The sequence below is a fragment of the Nematostella vectensis genome, chromosome 7, assembly GCF_932526225.1.
Source record: "Nematostella vectensis chromosome 7, jaNemVect1.1, whole genome shotgun sequence".
Classification (NCBI taxonomy): domain Eukaryota; kingdom Metazoa; phylum Cnidaria; class Anthozoa; order Actiniaria; family Edwardsiidae; genus Nematostella; species Nematostella vectensis.
In genome coordinates this window covers 5870952-5885400 of record NC_064040.1, presented here as the reverse complement: position 1 = coordinate 5885400, position 14449 = coordinate 5870952, and the positions used below count along the sequence as shown (strand labels likewise).

Here is a 14449-nt window from a genome sequence, read left to right as displayed (position 1 = left end):
GTCTATCATCAATGCTGCATTCTGATTGGTTGATCAACTAGTAGGAAAGTACTAACTAACTAACTGATGAAAGGTAAACAATTACAAAATGGCCAGACCAGACAACATTTTGACTAGAATACAGATTAAGTCCATTCAAACTGTAATGAAATTGGTGGGGATTACAGCATGGCCAGTTAAACCTAAATCACACAAGATATCAAAGGTCGAATAGTCTATGAACAAGTCTCAGTGTTTTAACCCATTGACTCCTGGCTATTTTAGAGGTGAATCTACGAAAAACAGACTTAAAACTGATACCCCTCCTATTTTGAGTTTGATACAGCCCAACAATGTCAAACACCGCTTTTCCTAGTCAGTGGTATCCTAGCTTTCCAACAGTTCTTTGCTGTCCCATTTTTATTCCCTTTTTGCTAAAACATAATGAAGTCTATTGGGGCATAATTGAGTGCTGTGCTTATGGATATTTGCAAGCAAAGGTAGGTTTAAGGTGATTTTTTTTCTTGTTTGGCTTTCCCTGGAAGAGAAAATAATTTTCCAATGAACCACCACAGCTCTCCTAAATGCTGTCTTTTCTGAAACCAAATTGATTCCATAATTGTTTACACTGCTATTCTTGGTCTGTATGACCTGGAATTGATTTGTCTGACTTTGGGGAGAGGAGTGTTGACTGGTTCTCCCCTCATGAATTTTTTTCCCCGGATCTCCCAGAGTGCTTTGCAATCCGTAATGGCATCCAAGTGGTTTCACAAGCTTTCAAGGAGTGGACGTTGTGTTTTTGAGGCCATGGAAATTAACCTGGAGTATCAGAATACAGGTATCCATTTGTGTCTTGAGCTGTGTTTGCTTCTCCGTTTTGTGATATTTTGAGGGGTGATTCTTCCTTGTATACGATTTGAAATTTGTCAAAGAACCTGAGCTATTATTTGACTAAAGAGTAGTTGCTATTACCTTGGTTGGATGCATATCTTCAAGACCATCTTATTGTGTTTATTTTGCATTAATGATTTTTTTTGGGGGGGGGGGGGGGGTGTGCGTACTTCTCAAGGCCGGTTGAGGTGTCAATGTGTTATTCTTACTCATGGTTGGTCAGAAAATAATAAATATTCTACACTCCCAATTGTTGCCATATTGATTTCAAGAATGTACCAGATTTCTTGCACACCATGTAGTTGTTGCTTTCTATCTACAGTGGAACCTTGATTTGACGATGGTGTTCCTTTCTCCCGGAGGAAAAAAAAATGAAATGTATGAGATATTACTTAGATCTAACGATATTCTCTATTTTACGATACATATCTATTCTCTCAAACGTTATTTTGACCTCGATGCAATGATATTACTGATTCTGTCTATCGACAAAGAGAGAAAAAACTCAAGACACCAACCATGTACTGTACAGTTAATCGATTTTTTTGACTTGAGATTACAGTTTACAGAGAATAACTGTACAGTCTTACACAGAGTACAGTTACAATATTATTATTTTGTAAAAGTTGATAATTAACCCGACCTCGCTACAACGATATTTTCAATATATTTATATAAATATTGATATTTATATCGTAAAATCGAGGACCTCTTTCTATGGATACCTCGATTTTACGATACATTTTCAACCTCCCGAGGCACATAGTAAAATCCAGGTTCCACTGTAACAACAAATCATCCTTAGGCTTATACTATTTTTTTTATTTACTATATTTATTGAATATTTTTTTTATTTATTTGATTTTTTTTACAATTATATAAAAATATTTCTATAGCACTTCATAACAGTTGAAGCATCAATAAGGGACAAAACCTATTGAAAACGACATCTAAAAAGTTGTCTTTATATAAACCTCAAAAGGTTTATATAAAGCGAATATGGGAAAGGGGAGGATATTAAAGTCATGCTACATAATTCAGATGTCCATCTGAAACAGCATAAAGGCATTAAATTTGTCAACAGATTGGTTGCTGATTGTTCAGGGAATATTTTGAGAGGGGTGAACATCAGGCGTGTAGCATGGATTTGCTGATAAGGGGTGTGTAGTCAGACATAGGAGAATGGTAAGATTTGATGATGCTTAATAAGAAATGAATCACTTCTTGGTGGTCGAACTGGTTTGGCATGCCCCCTGCAGCCCCTCCCCATAGCTTTGTGCTTGATTATTTACAGGGAACTCATTATTATTCAGGGAAAGGGGTATGGAATATTGTTTATATGTGCTTGTTGTTACTTTATCCTTGCATTCCCTCATTGTTTTTTCTCTAATGTATTGTTCATGTTTAAAGTACCAAATTTTCGAAGTACAGTATTTGGAACTATTTTGTCAACAACCACCACTGATGTATGATGCTGGTGGGGCTAGAGAACAATTCTGAAGGCATTACTCCTAGCTTCCCCATACATACTGTTTTCCTTGCGACACTATAACAACATAAGCATTTTCTTTAATTAGGGAGAAAAGCGAGCTGCTTTTATGTCATCTCTTTGGCTCTGGTTTCCTATGTTGAGACTCTTGCATTGTTTGATACTGGGCTAGCCACTTCTTGCAAAGTTCCAGAGTCTTCTTCTGTCCAACCTTCATGGCTTCCTCCGCAATCTGCTCAATGGCTTCCACTCTTTTCTCTTTTACGGCAATCAGGTAGGCAGACCTTAGCTTCCCACACAAAAGATAAGCATTCACCTGGATAGAACCGAGATTGTCAGTATCTAGCCATGTAATACCCTACAATACCACGGCCAAGCATGTAACAAAACACTCTGGAACACCCCATACCACAACAGACAATGCAGTGCCACGATCCAACACCTTAAGCAACACTTCACTGTATCACTCTCTAGCAGTTAGCACCCCCCATACCATAATAAACCATGCAACGTTACATCTTACATACCAATCCAAACAACCGCACGGAGCATCATCATATAATGGAACTGCAGCACACAAAGAAACCAGCGCAACACCACGTGCCATGCAACCACACAGCAAAATATATTAAATTCACATCACAACACATCATATTATAGCAAAACACATAACATCAAACAACAAAAGATCACGTCACAGCAAAACATCACACCACAGTGAAACACAGTGAAACACAGTGAAGCACAGGGAAACACAGTGAAACACAGTGAAACACAGTGAAACACAGTGAAACTTCTTTTCTAATTGGTAGCTTACCCAACATCATCATTTCTAAGGTTACCTCAGGTAATAAGGTCAAAATACAAAACCCAGTACCATCAGTAGAAATACCTTGTTTGAGTCATTTCTTAGAAGTCTGATTAGTGAATCCACATGTTTAGTCTGCATAGGGAAGACAACTTACATTACAGTCATTATGATAAAAAACAATCATTGCCATTATTGTCACGATCATCATAATAACTGTCGTCAGCACTATAACTGTCCATCATCATATTCATCCTCTTTAATATCATTACCATAATCTTCATCAGTAGCTTATTACACTTTCGCGACGTCAAAATTTCGCGATTTTGAGAGGGTGATATTACGCACCCTTTTCACAACTTTATTTTCGCGATTTTGCGACTTGGGGACAATAAAATCAGGCAAAACAAATAAAATTAAAATGTGCGTTAGTTACAAAACTGTAACAAAAATATGCGTGGGCTACATTTAGTTCCACAAAAATCTATAAATACAGTTTAGAATTGTCCATCTCAACTCCTTACTGTACTATACGTACATTCAGATCCGTAGCAGGCCACGTAAGATTGGGGGGGGGGGGGGGGGGGGGACACAATACAGAAACATTAAGAAAATTTTTGGGGGCACAGCCACGCCCCTACTGGTCATTCCCTTATAATTTTTTAGAAATATTGGGGGACACAGCCACGCCCCTACTGGTCATTCCCTTATAATTTTTAGAAATATTGGGGGGGGGGCACTTGCCCCTAGTGCCCCACCCCCTGCTACGGCCTTGACATTAGAGGACTAAATAGACAAGGTGTTTATATAAAGCTTATTACACGGTTAATATTTCGCCAAAAGCCTTTTGTGTACTCACTTAACTTTCGCGCATCCCAATTTTGTGCGACGCGTTATTTTCGCATCACTTTATTTTCGCGAAATTTTCAAAACCGCGAAATTCGCGAAAATAAAGTGTAATCGGGTATATTATCATCATGACTGTCATAAACATTGCCATAGTTACTAACCTGGCTGTCATCTGAGGAGATGATGCGCACGCATGCCAGGATGATCTCGTCATGGCACTTATCCGTCACAAGACCTGTGTCGCTCACACACCTCAACAGCTGCTGGATGTGTTGATATCTGTACTGACGCGCCAGAGCTCGACCTGTGTTGATGTACACACGTGCCGCAGGAAGGTTATAATCCTACAACACAACGGACACCACGTGGTCAAGAAACATTGTTGATAGTAGAAAGCATGGAACCAATGTATAGCAGTCTTTCCCAAGCAAATCAAAACAATTATCTGCCAAGTTTTTTTAGTCACATAGTACCGACCATTTCATATCAGGGATGACACAGCTCGCTGAAATAACGGGTGAAAAAATACAGGTCTATTTAGGCACAAGGGAGATATTCAGCGCGATTTCTATAGCAAGACACAGTACTGTAGTGATGTGACCACCAGCGGGGAGAAGAGTGTTGTACCTGTATTATACGGCAGGTGAGAGTGAAGCCATCTTGAATAGACGTGCCAGCCAGAAGAACCTGTAAAACACAAAAAAGGGTGTATTTGCACATTAGGGAATAAAACAACAACAACAACCAATTGAGAATCCTTAACATAAAGATGAACTGTTATGTTTTACATTAAAAAGTTGTAAGTAGTAAGTTGTTGGGTTGAAGTAACTCTGTGAACTCAGAGTTTCGGTTTTGCTGACGTTTTAAGCATCGACCATCATAGGTTTGCACATATAGCTTATATTTGTTACATGACCTATGAAGAAAGGCGTACAATGCATAACTAAAAAAATGTCTCAGACACAAAAGTCTCATGAAGAAAGATGTATTTAAGTGTGTAACGTGACAGAATACACCTAGTTATGAAGTTCGTGTCAAAGAATCTGTCATTTTTGCATGCTTATTGGCAAGAGACCATGGTCTCTTGTTATTGGCTAACGCATAGCGCTCTGACAATGTAAATTTACATTAGGTGGATTTTGTACATGTTAGGTGGTATTTGTACAAGGCATAATACTACAAGCTGATGTTTGCACTGTTAGCTTACCTGAGTGGCGACCTCACCACGCATCTGCCCATTACCGAACAGCGTGGGTAGCCTCCCATCATCGCCGGGTGACAACTGAGATGTACTTCCGGCATCCGCTGCACACTTGTGCATGAACTTTGTCACCTCCACTTGCAGATTTATGGTGTTCAAGTGGTTATTAAGGTCCGAGAGTGTGAGTGGCACGTTTGGGGAGTCCTCTTTACTGCGTTTGCTCCCTGAGGGACTCCGCAGTCTGGAGCTCCCGGTGAGTGCAGAGCCTCGTGGTGAACGTTTCTCGGCAATGATGGCCTCGATGTGCCGGCATGCCTTGTTCAGATGCTCAAGTCTGGAGTGAAGTTCCACGTAAGATGTGGCGCCAGACTCGTAGAACCGAATGCATGTCTGTGCGGCACGAAAGTAGTCCTGGGAAAAGAGTTAGACACAAAATAAAATTAATCGGGATTTCGTGAATAAATCAGGGTTGTACGATTAAATCAGGGTTGTGTGACTAAATCAGGGCTGTGTGAGTAAATCAGGGTTGTGTGACTAAATCAGGGTTGTACGATTAAATCAGGGTTGTGTGAGTAAATCAGGGTTGTGTGACTAAATCAGGGTTGTGTGCATCCTCGTTTCCAGGTCTTCCCCTCGTATCCCCATGGGGGTAGGGGAGGATGGGATCCTGGGAACGAGGATGGGCTGTGTGAATGAATCAGGGTTGTGTGACTAAGTCAGGTTTGTTTGTCTAAATCAGGGTTGCTTGTGTAAATCAGGATTGTGACTAAATCGGGATTGCGTGAATGAATAAGGATTGCATGACTAAATCAGGGTTGTGTAAAAAAATCAGGGTTGTTGACGAAATCAGGGTTGCGCGACACAAACATTGTATGGCAATATATGCACATAATTAGAATATTGTGTGACCAAAGTATACATGGCTAAATGTAGTTTGCGAGACATGAACATTGCATGGCTTACCCTCATGAAGAGCTGCAGGTCATAGAGCAGGTTCAGGTACCCTTTCTTGTGAAGGTAGCGGCAGGCGGCCGTCATGTATGGTACCCAGGAGTGCAGGGTGGGGTCAGTCAACTCAAGCTGGCTCTTCAACACTGATAGGCTACCTCTGCTGACCAGTCGCATCAGCAGGCTCTCAACAAACACTTCGGCGCTGCATTTCTGAAATATAAGCATAAGATAAATGAGATTAGTCAAACCTAATACGTGCCAAACTAATGTCCTGACATCAAAACAAGAAATGATGTTCAATAAATATCTTAGGACCCCATATAACATGCATGCTGAGCCTGTAAAAAAGTATTTTAGACATCCTTATGACTTCTCAAGGTGCTTGTACAGTTACTAAATTTGAATTACGGTTTAAAAAAGGCTTTCCACAAGCACTCAAGAAACAATGTATCTGCATGCAAGCCTGATGTGTTGTTCTATCATGTTATCTATGTACCTTATCAAGTATGTATCGGCATGCGAGCTTGACATGTCCATGCCGCACATAGAAGCTGACCACAGCGCTGGACGAGCCATACGCGGACAGGTAATACAGACACTCATCAAACCGGCGGGAATCCAGGAAACTGCCAGGGCTCACAGTCTGACAAAGGAGAACAGCAAGTAGAAAATAGTAGCAAATCCACATAAACAACCAATTGCTACCGTGTACTATCAACTCCAGTCAGAGCAAACAGCCCAGAGAAACATTTGTTGCCCAAGACAGGGGTGCCCATGATAGTAAAGTGTCCATAATAGTGAGGTGTCCATAATAGTAAGGTGGACATAATAGTGAGGTGGACATAATAGTGAGGTGTCCATAATAGTAAGGTGGACATAATAGTAAGGTGGACATAATAGTGAGGTGTCCATAATAGTGAGGTGGACATAATAGTGAGGTGGACATAATAGTGAGGTGTCCATAATAGTAAGGTGGGCATAATAGTAAGGTGTACATAATAGTGAGGTGTACATAATAGTGAGGTGGACATAATAGTAAGGTGTACATAATAGTGAGGTGTACATAATAGTAAGGTGTACATAATAGTAAGGTGTACATAATAGTGAGGTGGACATAATAGTGAGGTGTACATAATAGTGAGGTGTACATAATAACGAGGTGTCCATAATAGTGAGGTGTACATAATAATGAGGTGTCCATAAAAGTGAGGTGTACATAATAGTGAGGTGTACATAATAATGAGGTGTCCATAATAGTGAGGTGGCCCTAAAAGAAAGGTGTCCATAATGCGTAGGTGTTAGTAATAGTGATGTGTCTGTAATCGTGATGTGTCTGTTATAGTAAGGTGTTCATAATAATGAGGTCTCCATAATGCGTAGGTGTTAGTAATAGTGAAGTGTCTGTAATCGTGATGTGTCTGTTATAGTAAGGTGTTCATACTAATGAGGTCTCCATAATGCGTAGGTGTTGGAAATAGTGAGGTGTCTGTAATAGCGAGGTGGCTGTAATAGTGATGTGTAACAGCTAGGTGGATTGGATTGGGAAAGGCAAATAGATATGACCTCACCTTGCAGTGTTCAGCAAGATCATGTAAAGGCGATAATAAATCATTGGTGGCCTGAAAAGTATACAACATTATTATAAATTACTAGGTAGGCTGTGGTGGGATAAGCCACGGGGTGACTGTTACCTGAGTGAAACTGATGAGTGGCGATGTTTGGATGATGTCCAGGACTTTCTCCAGATACTGAGAACTCTGAGGCTGTTGCTGTTGCTTTGATCCTTCTACAGGCTGCAAGAGATTTAGGACAGCATGGTACTAGCATAAAAATATTTGTTGAAGGGGGTGAAGGAGTTGTTTTTCATGGATCGGTATTTCTTTTGGTATCTCTTACCTTGATACACCTGGCAAACTTCTCCCGGGCAGCTGCAAAGTCACCGCAGCTAAGACTGGCGAAACCTGCAGCTGCCCAGACTCCAGACGGGTCGAGCCCGCACTTGGTGGACACCTCCATGGCCAGGGAAAGCCGCTCATCTTCGATGAAACGATCCCGTAGTCGCCTGAAGAGAGATGAAAATTAGACCCTTAGTGTTGCAGGTTGCATTACCATTTGTCGGAGAAGACACACCTCCAAAATTGTGGTTCTTGTGGACCTCTGAAACTTTGATGCAATAGCTTGGCAGGCCAAAGGTGTCATTACCAAGCAGAGCCGAGGTGTTGTGGGATGTTATAAAATGGCAGACTCAACTATCGCTCTAGGGTGTCTTTACCTGGCAGACTAGGTGCGGTAGGGTGTCATTACCTTACAGACTAAGGTGTGGTAGGGTGTCATTACCTGGAAGACTAAGATGCGGTAGGGTGTCATTACCTGGCAGACTAGGTGTGGTAGGGTGTCATTACCTGGCAGACTAGGTATGGTAGGGTGTCATTACCTGACAGACTAAGGTGCGGTAGGGTGTCATTACCTGGCAGACAAAGGTGTCATTACCTGGCAGACTCTGGGTGAAGTAGATCTTGCAAGGATGGAATGTCACCACAGTTGGACTCAACTAGGAACTTCATCAAGTCCACGTGACCTAGATACCTGTACGACCAAATATGGACAACATCAAACAAGTAACAGGTAACAGACAAAAAACAATGAAGTCGTTATTTAAAAGGCTAGCTGGGGTTTGTCAAATAAGGTAAGACTTACAACCATATCCACATCAACTAATGAATTGTGTATCATCATCCCTTATATTGCTTTCTTGACAACGATTGTTTCAATATTGTTTGCTCTACACCACTACTCTACCCCTCTACTGGTGTGGTTGCTCCAGCTGCTGTTGTTGTTGTAGCTGATAACGACGATGCAGATGTTTAATGTTCCCTATTTTCATCAATATATACTCACGTGTCACAAAGCTCCAGCCCTTGCGTCTCCCCAGCCTTAATCATCTTTAGCTTGGCATTGAACAACAGGTACCGGATCATGCTGTGAATTACACAAACAAAAAGCTTAATTATTAGGATAATTAATCTAAGACTTAAATCAAGCCTTACGTGGATATTAAAACACTTTATGATTTTGGTAAATGGTAGAAAAGAGAAAAAGCAACATTGGTGACAAAACGTTTGTCTAGAATTGTAGCATCACGTTTTTATGGGTTCTTTTCAGTGTCGGGTTCCCCTTACAGTGTGTTTAACATACACTAGGTATCAACCTGTATCAGCTGTGTTAATAGTGCACAACTGTTATGCAATAACCAAAAAAAAATAATGGCTGATAACACTTTCTGTTGGTCGCGACAGCCAGCGTTTCTAGTAGGTTTTAGACACCAAGTGAAAAAGTTTCAGGCTACGCACCTAATAATAAGGTTATGGTCTAGTTCCTCATTCCTCACTCCTGGCAACAGCGGAACCAGGATCTGCGAGAGAGTGTTGCACAGCTCTAGGATGAGTCTGCCGCAAGCCGAATTATCACTGTACAGGTCCAGGATAGCCATACAGAGAGATGAGCTCGGGGCCTGAGGAAGACAATTCACCAATCATATTACGCGAATACAGGCCTGCCACACAAGCTGCAACCAGAAGGAACTGTCACACCACGTACAGTGAGTGTTTTCCCCGCTTCAGAACCTCATTCAAGGGTTTACATTTGTCCCTTCGTAGCTACTCTTTTATTAAGGGAGGGGGCATAGACTTGCTTTCTCTATTAGGGGGGGGAGGGGAAGGGGGTAAACCATCTTCATACCTGTCTGTAGTAGAACTTTCTGTAGAAGAGGGTTCACCCCTTCATACCTGTTCGTAGTAGAACAGCTCTTTCACGAAGGGAACGGGAAGGGGGTTAGGTTAACCCCAGTAGAACTGCTCTTTCACGAAGGGAAAGGGAAGGGGGTTGACCCCTTTCATACCTGTTCGTAGTAGAACTGCTCTTTCACGAAGGGAAAGGGAAGGGGCTTAACCCCTTCATACCTGTTCGTAGTAGAACTGCTCTTTCACGAAGGGAAAGGAGAGGGGGTTGACACCTTTCATACCTGTTCCAGTAGAACTGCTCTTTCACAAAGGGAACGGGAAGGGGGTTGACCCCTTTATACCTGTTCGTAGTAGAACTGCTCTTTCACGAAGGGAAAGGGAGGGGGTTCACCCCTTCATACCTGTTCGTAGTAGAACTGCTCTCTCACAGCTGCATTCGCCGCTGGGTCAAGCTGAAGCTTCCATTGTATTTCCGGTGTTTCATCTTCCGCTTCCTGTTCGTGAGCGTAGGAACTTCCGGTAAAGCTGCCTGTCAAGCTTTCCTGAGCAATGCTTCTCTCGAGAGATCGTGCAGCCCCTAGGGGGAAGTGTAGGGGTTTAGTTATCAATTGCGTTGAGAGAATACCGATAACTAGGCCTGCACTACTTACCGGGCTGTGGCATGGGTCTGGAGGCAGGGGATCCGTCTGGTTCATGCAGTCTGTTGGGGGAAAGGTGTAATATTGACATTTTGTTGGGAGGAGAAAAGTGCATGTTAAAATCTGTTATGAGGAAAGGGCAGCTGTTTATCACTAGTGGGTTACTTTGTAATGCCGCTGGTGATTGGAGCATATCTGAGTTGAACTGTAGACATGTATGAATCATTTTCATGTCTGCACACTTTATACTATAATCTAAGGCCCTTCTTTCGACCGCTAAAAAAACGTACCGGAAATTGTGTTTTACACAATTACGTACGAATGTATCACACTGTGTACATATGGGTTCCGTACAGCTAGCTGTTCCTCTTTTTCATCCAGCTAGGGTGTCTCTATGTAAACGGAACGCTTAACCGTACGAATATGTGTAAAAGGAGCCTCAGCCACACATGCCTTAGTTATTTTTCGAGTTTGCCTTGGTTGTTTGTTTATTAGCTTGTAATTAGAGCAAGTCTGGCCTTGATGGTTCATACCTTGGGACGTAGATCCGTTCGTAGCAGGTTGAGCACACGCGAACAAGAGCCTTTCCATAACCATGGACGACGCAAGAGTGGGGAGAACAAACACTACACACGACCCGACCGCAGCGCCGACAGTGATGACGACGATTAAACTGCCAGAACAAGGGAAACAATCATACACGCAAGGCAGCATCAAGAACAACAACAACAGCTTGGGATAGCCACAATAGTCAGAGATCCGGGTTCGAATCCGAGGTAGGTCATCTTGATGTGTTTTTTAATCGATATGTGAAATCCTGACCAACAATCTCTCAATCCCTTGTTATCTTGGATAAGAACGCTAAAACGAAGGTCCCGTCTCAAACCTTTAATAAACCTTGTTTCAGCATCCCCAGGGCCAGCGTAACGGGGCAAGAAGACAAGGCGAAATAAGATGGCGGTGGGGGTGGGGCATACCTTGCAGGCAAAAAGTGAGTGGAAAAAGAAGACGTCTCTCCCGGCCCCCTCCCCGACCTTATTCCGCCTCGTCCTCTCGCCCCGTTACGCAGACCCTGACACCCTGGTTCATGAGAATGTGTATTGAGGGACACAACTACTGAATAAGCTGGCCCGTGGTACCATTACCAGTGAAACTGCTTTATGACCAACTCACACTTCACCATTGCTAAATGCATGGAGCAGCCTGTATCTATTACACTGACAAGTGAAAATCAAGCGCTTGTGAGCCCTTTGTATCCAGCGCTATACAATAACAACCTAAAAATTTACAACTACTCACCATGCCAAAGGGCTCAGTGCATATGACGCAGGCGGTGGCTTGCGCATCTGGCATCCACTCTTCTTTCCTTGGGGGAATGGCGGGAGGTAGGTAAGTCTGCTGACCACCCCTCCTGAAGGTCTCCGCTGACACGGTGGACACCGACCGGCCCAGTGTGCCCATGCGCGCAGATGTCTTCCTTTTCAGGTCGGGGCTCTGGTTGGGCGTGGAGGTTAGTGGAGTTGGCGTCGCCCGTCCGAGATTGGTAGGTGAAGAAGAGGGAATCTGGGTCAGGCCCTGAAGAAGACCACTCGGAACATCTATGAAAATAAATCATGTGTTCTGGTGAATATGTCAATTCATCATGGTTATACACTTTGAAAAAATGTTTAAAGTGCGTAAATAGGGGAAATGTTTAAGATCACAGAGCTCCCTTGTGTTCTCTCGTGGCAATATTGTCAAGAAGCAGTGATCAGACTTCAAATCCCCTACTTCCTACCTTCCTTGATTGCTTCCTCTCTGAATAAGTCCATGACCTTAGTTCTATGATAATCCTGACTCGTAGCAATCGTGGACTTACCTGAAGTCGTTTCCGGTTGGATGACCTTAAACTCCAGTGCCTTGTAGGCATACCGCCCAAGCAGCTGGTCAAACACTTTGGACGAGCACTCGTGATCAGGCGAGCCCTCACACTCCTCAAGAGCGGTCAGGTCCATTTGTAGACGCGCAAACACACGCTCGGCCCAGTCCACTTTCAAGTTCATCAGCAGCTGCTCGAGGAGCAGAGAGGGACTAGTGATAGGGAGAATAAAAAATATGAGCTGATTTGCCAGGGGCCGGTTCTGAAAGGTCGATTAACTTAATCATAGATCAGCGGTTAAAAGCGGGTTTAAATTCGCTAACCGACGGATAACTCACCGTTCCCGAAAGCCAAGTAATCCCCCGATTTACTTACCCTAGATTAAGCGAGTGAAAAACTGGTTTGAGGATTAAAATTCACACAGGATACCCAGTAGATCAATAGAGAGAGCAACTCAAATTTACGTTAGGTGGTTTTATTTTCGCAAAGAAGCGAAACACTTCTACATCGCTTGTAATTACGTCCATTTTATTGCCAAAAATGTCATTAGACCGTGTGCCGTGTGTATGAAGTGGAGTTAACAGACAAAGCTAAAGAAAATGCTGCCAGTAGAGTGCTTCTTTCGCGGAGTTTTGGAGTCACATTCTCCTTCGTCCTCATTTTGGATCAGCTGTGGCCCGCCAATCTGTGGCATTTTGGATGCGCGCGCAACATCGTGAAAACGGTCTTTTGCAGGATTCGAGTTCATGTAACTTTCTGTCTGTCCCAGCACGTTTTTCGAGTCAGCATCGCAACGAAGGTCGCATAAGAAAGCGAAATCTTAGGAAATTTGGTCCCTACATTGTTTTTGTGTAACGTCGGCGTTTTTTGTCGGCAACTTTATTTTATGAAACTTTAGTTCTACTACAAAGTTTGAGAGACCCGTGTTACGCCTACTAAACCGTAGGTTAGCGAGTTAACCCGCCTCGCCACCAGGGTTACATTTTAACTCTAAACTAACGCAGAGTTAGCGCTTACCAGCTTTTCGGGAACATAACTAATCCGGGGGCAAAAATGTAATCATGGGTTAGGGCAAATTTAACTCTGGGTTAGCGCTAATCGGCTTTTCAGAAACCGGCCCCAGGTGGTTAACAGAACAATGCAGAGTATGTTTGAGGGCATGAATGGAAAGACTACAGACAAGCTGTAGAAGGACTAAGTGGTCTTTGAAGGCGTGGTTACCCTGCGTTTCACTGAATGCACGGAGCTGACCTGGACACGAGATGCTCGTAGTTCGGGCGCGCTTCCTCGGGGAGACACAGCAGCGCCTTGGCGCCCATCTTGGTAAGGAGGAGACCCTTTCGCCTGACGGGGGAGAGGTGGGGGTAGAGATTGGTCAGCATGAACTGGATGATGAACAGCGTCTGGCTTACGTGCAGGTTTTGCTGCGGGAAAGAGGGAAGTTTGAAAGTCAGGGAGCTAGAAGGATCCAGAATTTGCTGTGTGTTGAGCAACAGTGGCATACCAGGTGAAATGGATTGATTAATCATCGAAGAGCCATTTTTGGTCCTGCATCGTTCTTATGCCGGCCTCAGACTCTCCACTAGCACACTAAGCTCTAGACTAGAGTCAAATCTACAGATAACATCTCTGACCTTATGATGTATCGTACAAACAATCAACCAGTTTGTTCGTATGAAAGGACATCGAAGTAGTAGCAATGCCATTTGTTGCTTTTGGATACCACTAGCCCAGTCCATAAACCTATACTTGCCTGTAGTAGAGACTCGCATATCGCTAGTGCCATCTGTTGCCCTTGGATACCACTAGCCCAGTCCATAACCCTATACTTGCCTGTAGTAGAGACTCGCATATCGCTAGTGCCATCTGTTGCCCTTGGATACCCCTAACCCAGTCCATAACCCTATACTTGCCTGTAGTAGAGACTCGCATATCGCTAGTGCCATCTGTTGCTCTTGGATACCCCTAACCCAGTCCATAACCCTTTACTTGCCTGTAGTAGAGACTCGCATATCGCTAGTGCCATCTGTTGCTCTTGGATACCC

The 14449-nt window shown here is 43.2% G+C and overlaps 1 protein-coding gene across 3 annotated transcripts in view; it reads right to left on the bottom strand.

Annotated features, from left to right (window-relative positions):
* Positions 1-1741: 1741 nt before the first annotated feature.
* Positions 1742-14449, bottom strand: part of LOC5520704 (zinc finger FYVE domain-containing protein 26-like) — a 30815-nt gene continuing 18107 nt past the window's right edge. For all 3 annotated transcript variants that reach the window (XM_048730441.1, XM_048730442.1, XM_048730443.1), the window contains 19 exons: positions 13656-13828; positions 12405-12616; positions 11846-12144; positions 11080-11219; positions 10559-10608; positions 10310-10485; positions 9519-9679; positions 9067-9147; positions 8659-8754; positions 8065-8230; positions 7860-7961; positions 7737-7787; positions 6665-6811; positions 6181-6378; positions 5224-5628; positions 4644-4703; positions 4178-4360; positions 3252-3302; positions 1742-2675 (listed from right to left, as the gene is read on the bottom strand). In XM_048730441.1, coding sequence (XP_048586398.1) covers positions 2472-2675; positions 3252-3302; positions 4178-4360; positions 4644-4703; positions 5224-5628; positions 6181-6378; positions 6665-6811; positions 7737-7787; positions 7860-7961; positions 8065-8230; positions 8659-8754; positions 9067-9147; positions 9519-9679; positions 10310-10485; positions 10559-10608; positions 11080-11219; positions 11846-12144; positions 12405-12616; positions 13656-13828 — 2955 coding nt within the window. In that variant the 3' untranslated portion in view covers positions 1742-2471. The remainder of the gene's footprint in view (positions 2676-3251; positions 3303-4177; positions 4361-4643; positions 4704-5223; positions 5629-6180; positions 6379-6664; positions 6812-7736; positions 7788-7859; positions 7962-8064; positions 8231-8658; positions 8755-9066; positions 9148-9518; positions 9680-10309; positions 10486-10558; positions 10609-11079; positions 11220-11845; positions 12145-12404; positions 12617-13655; positions 13829-14449) is intronic.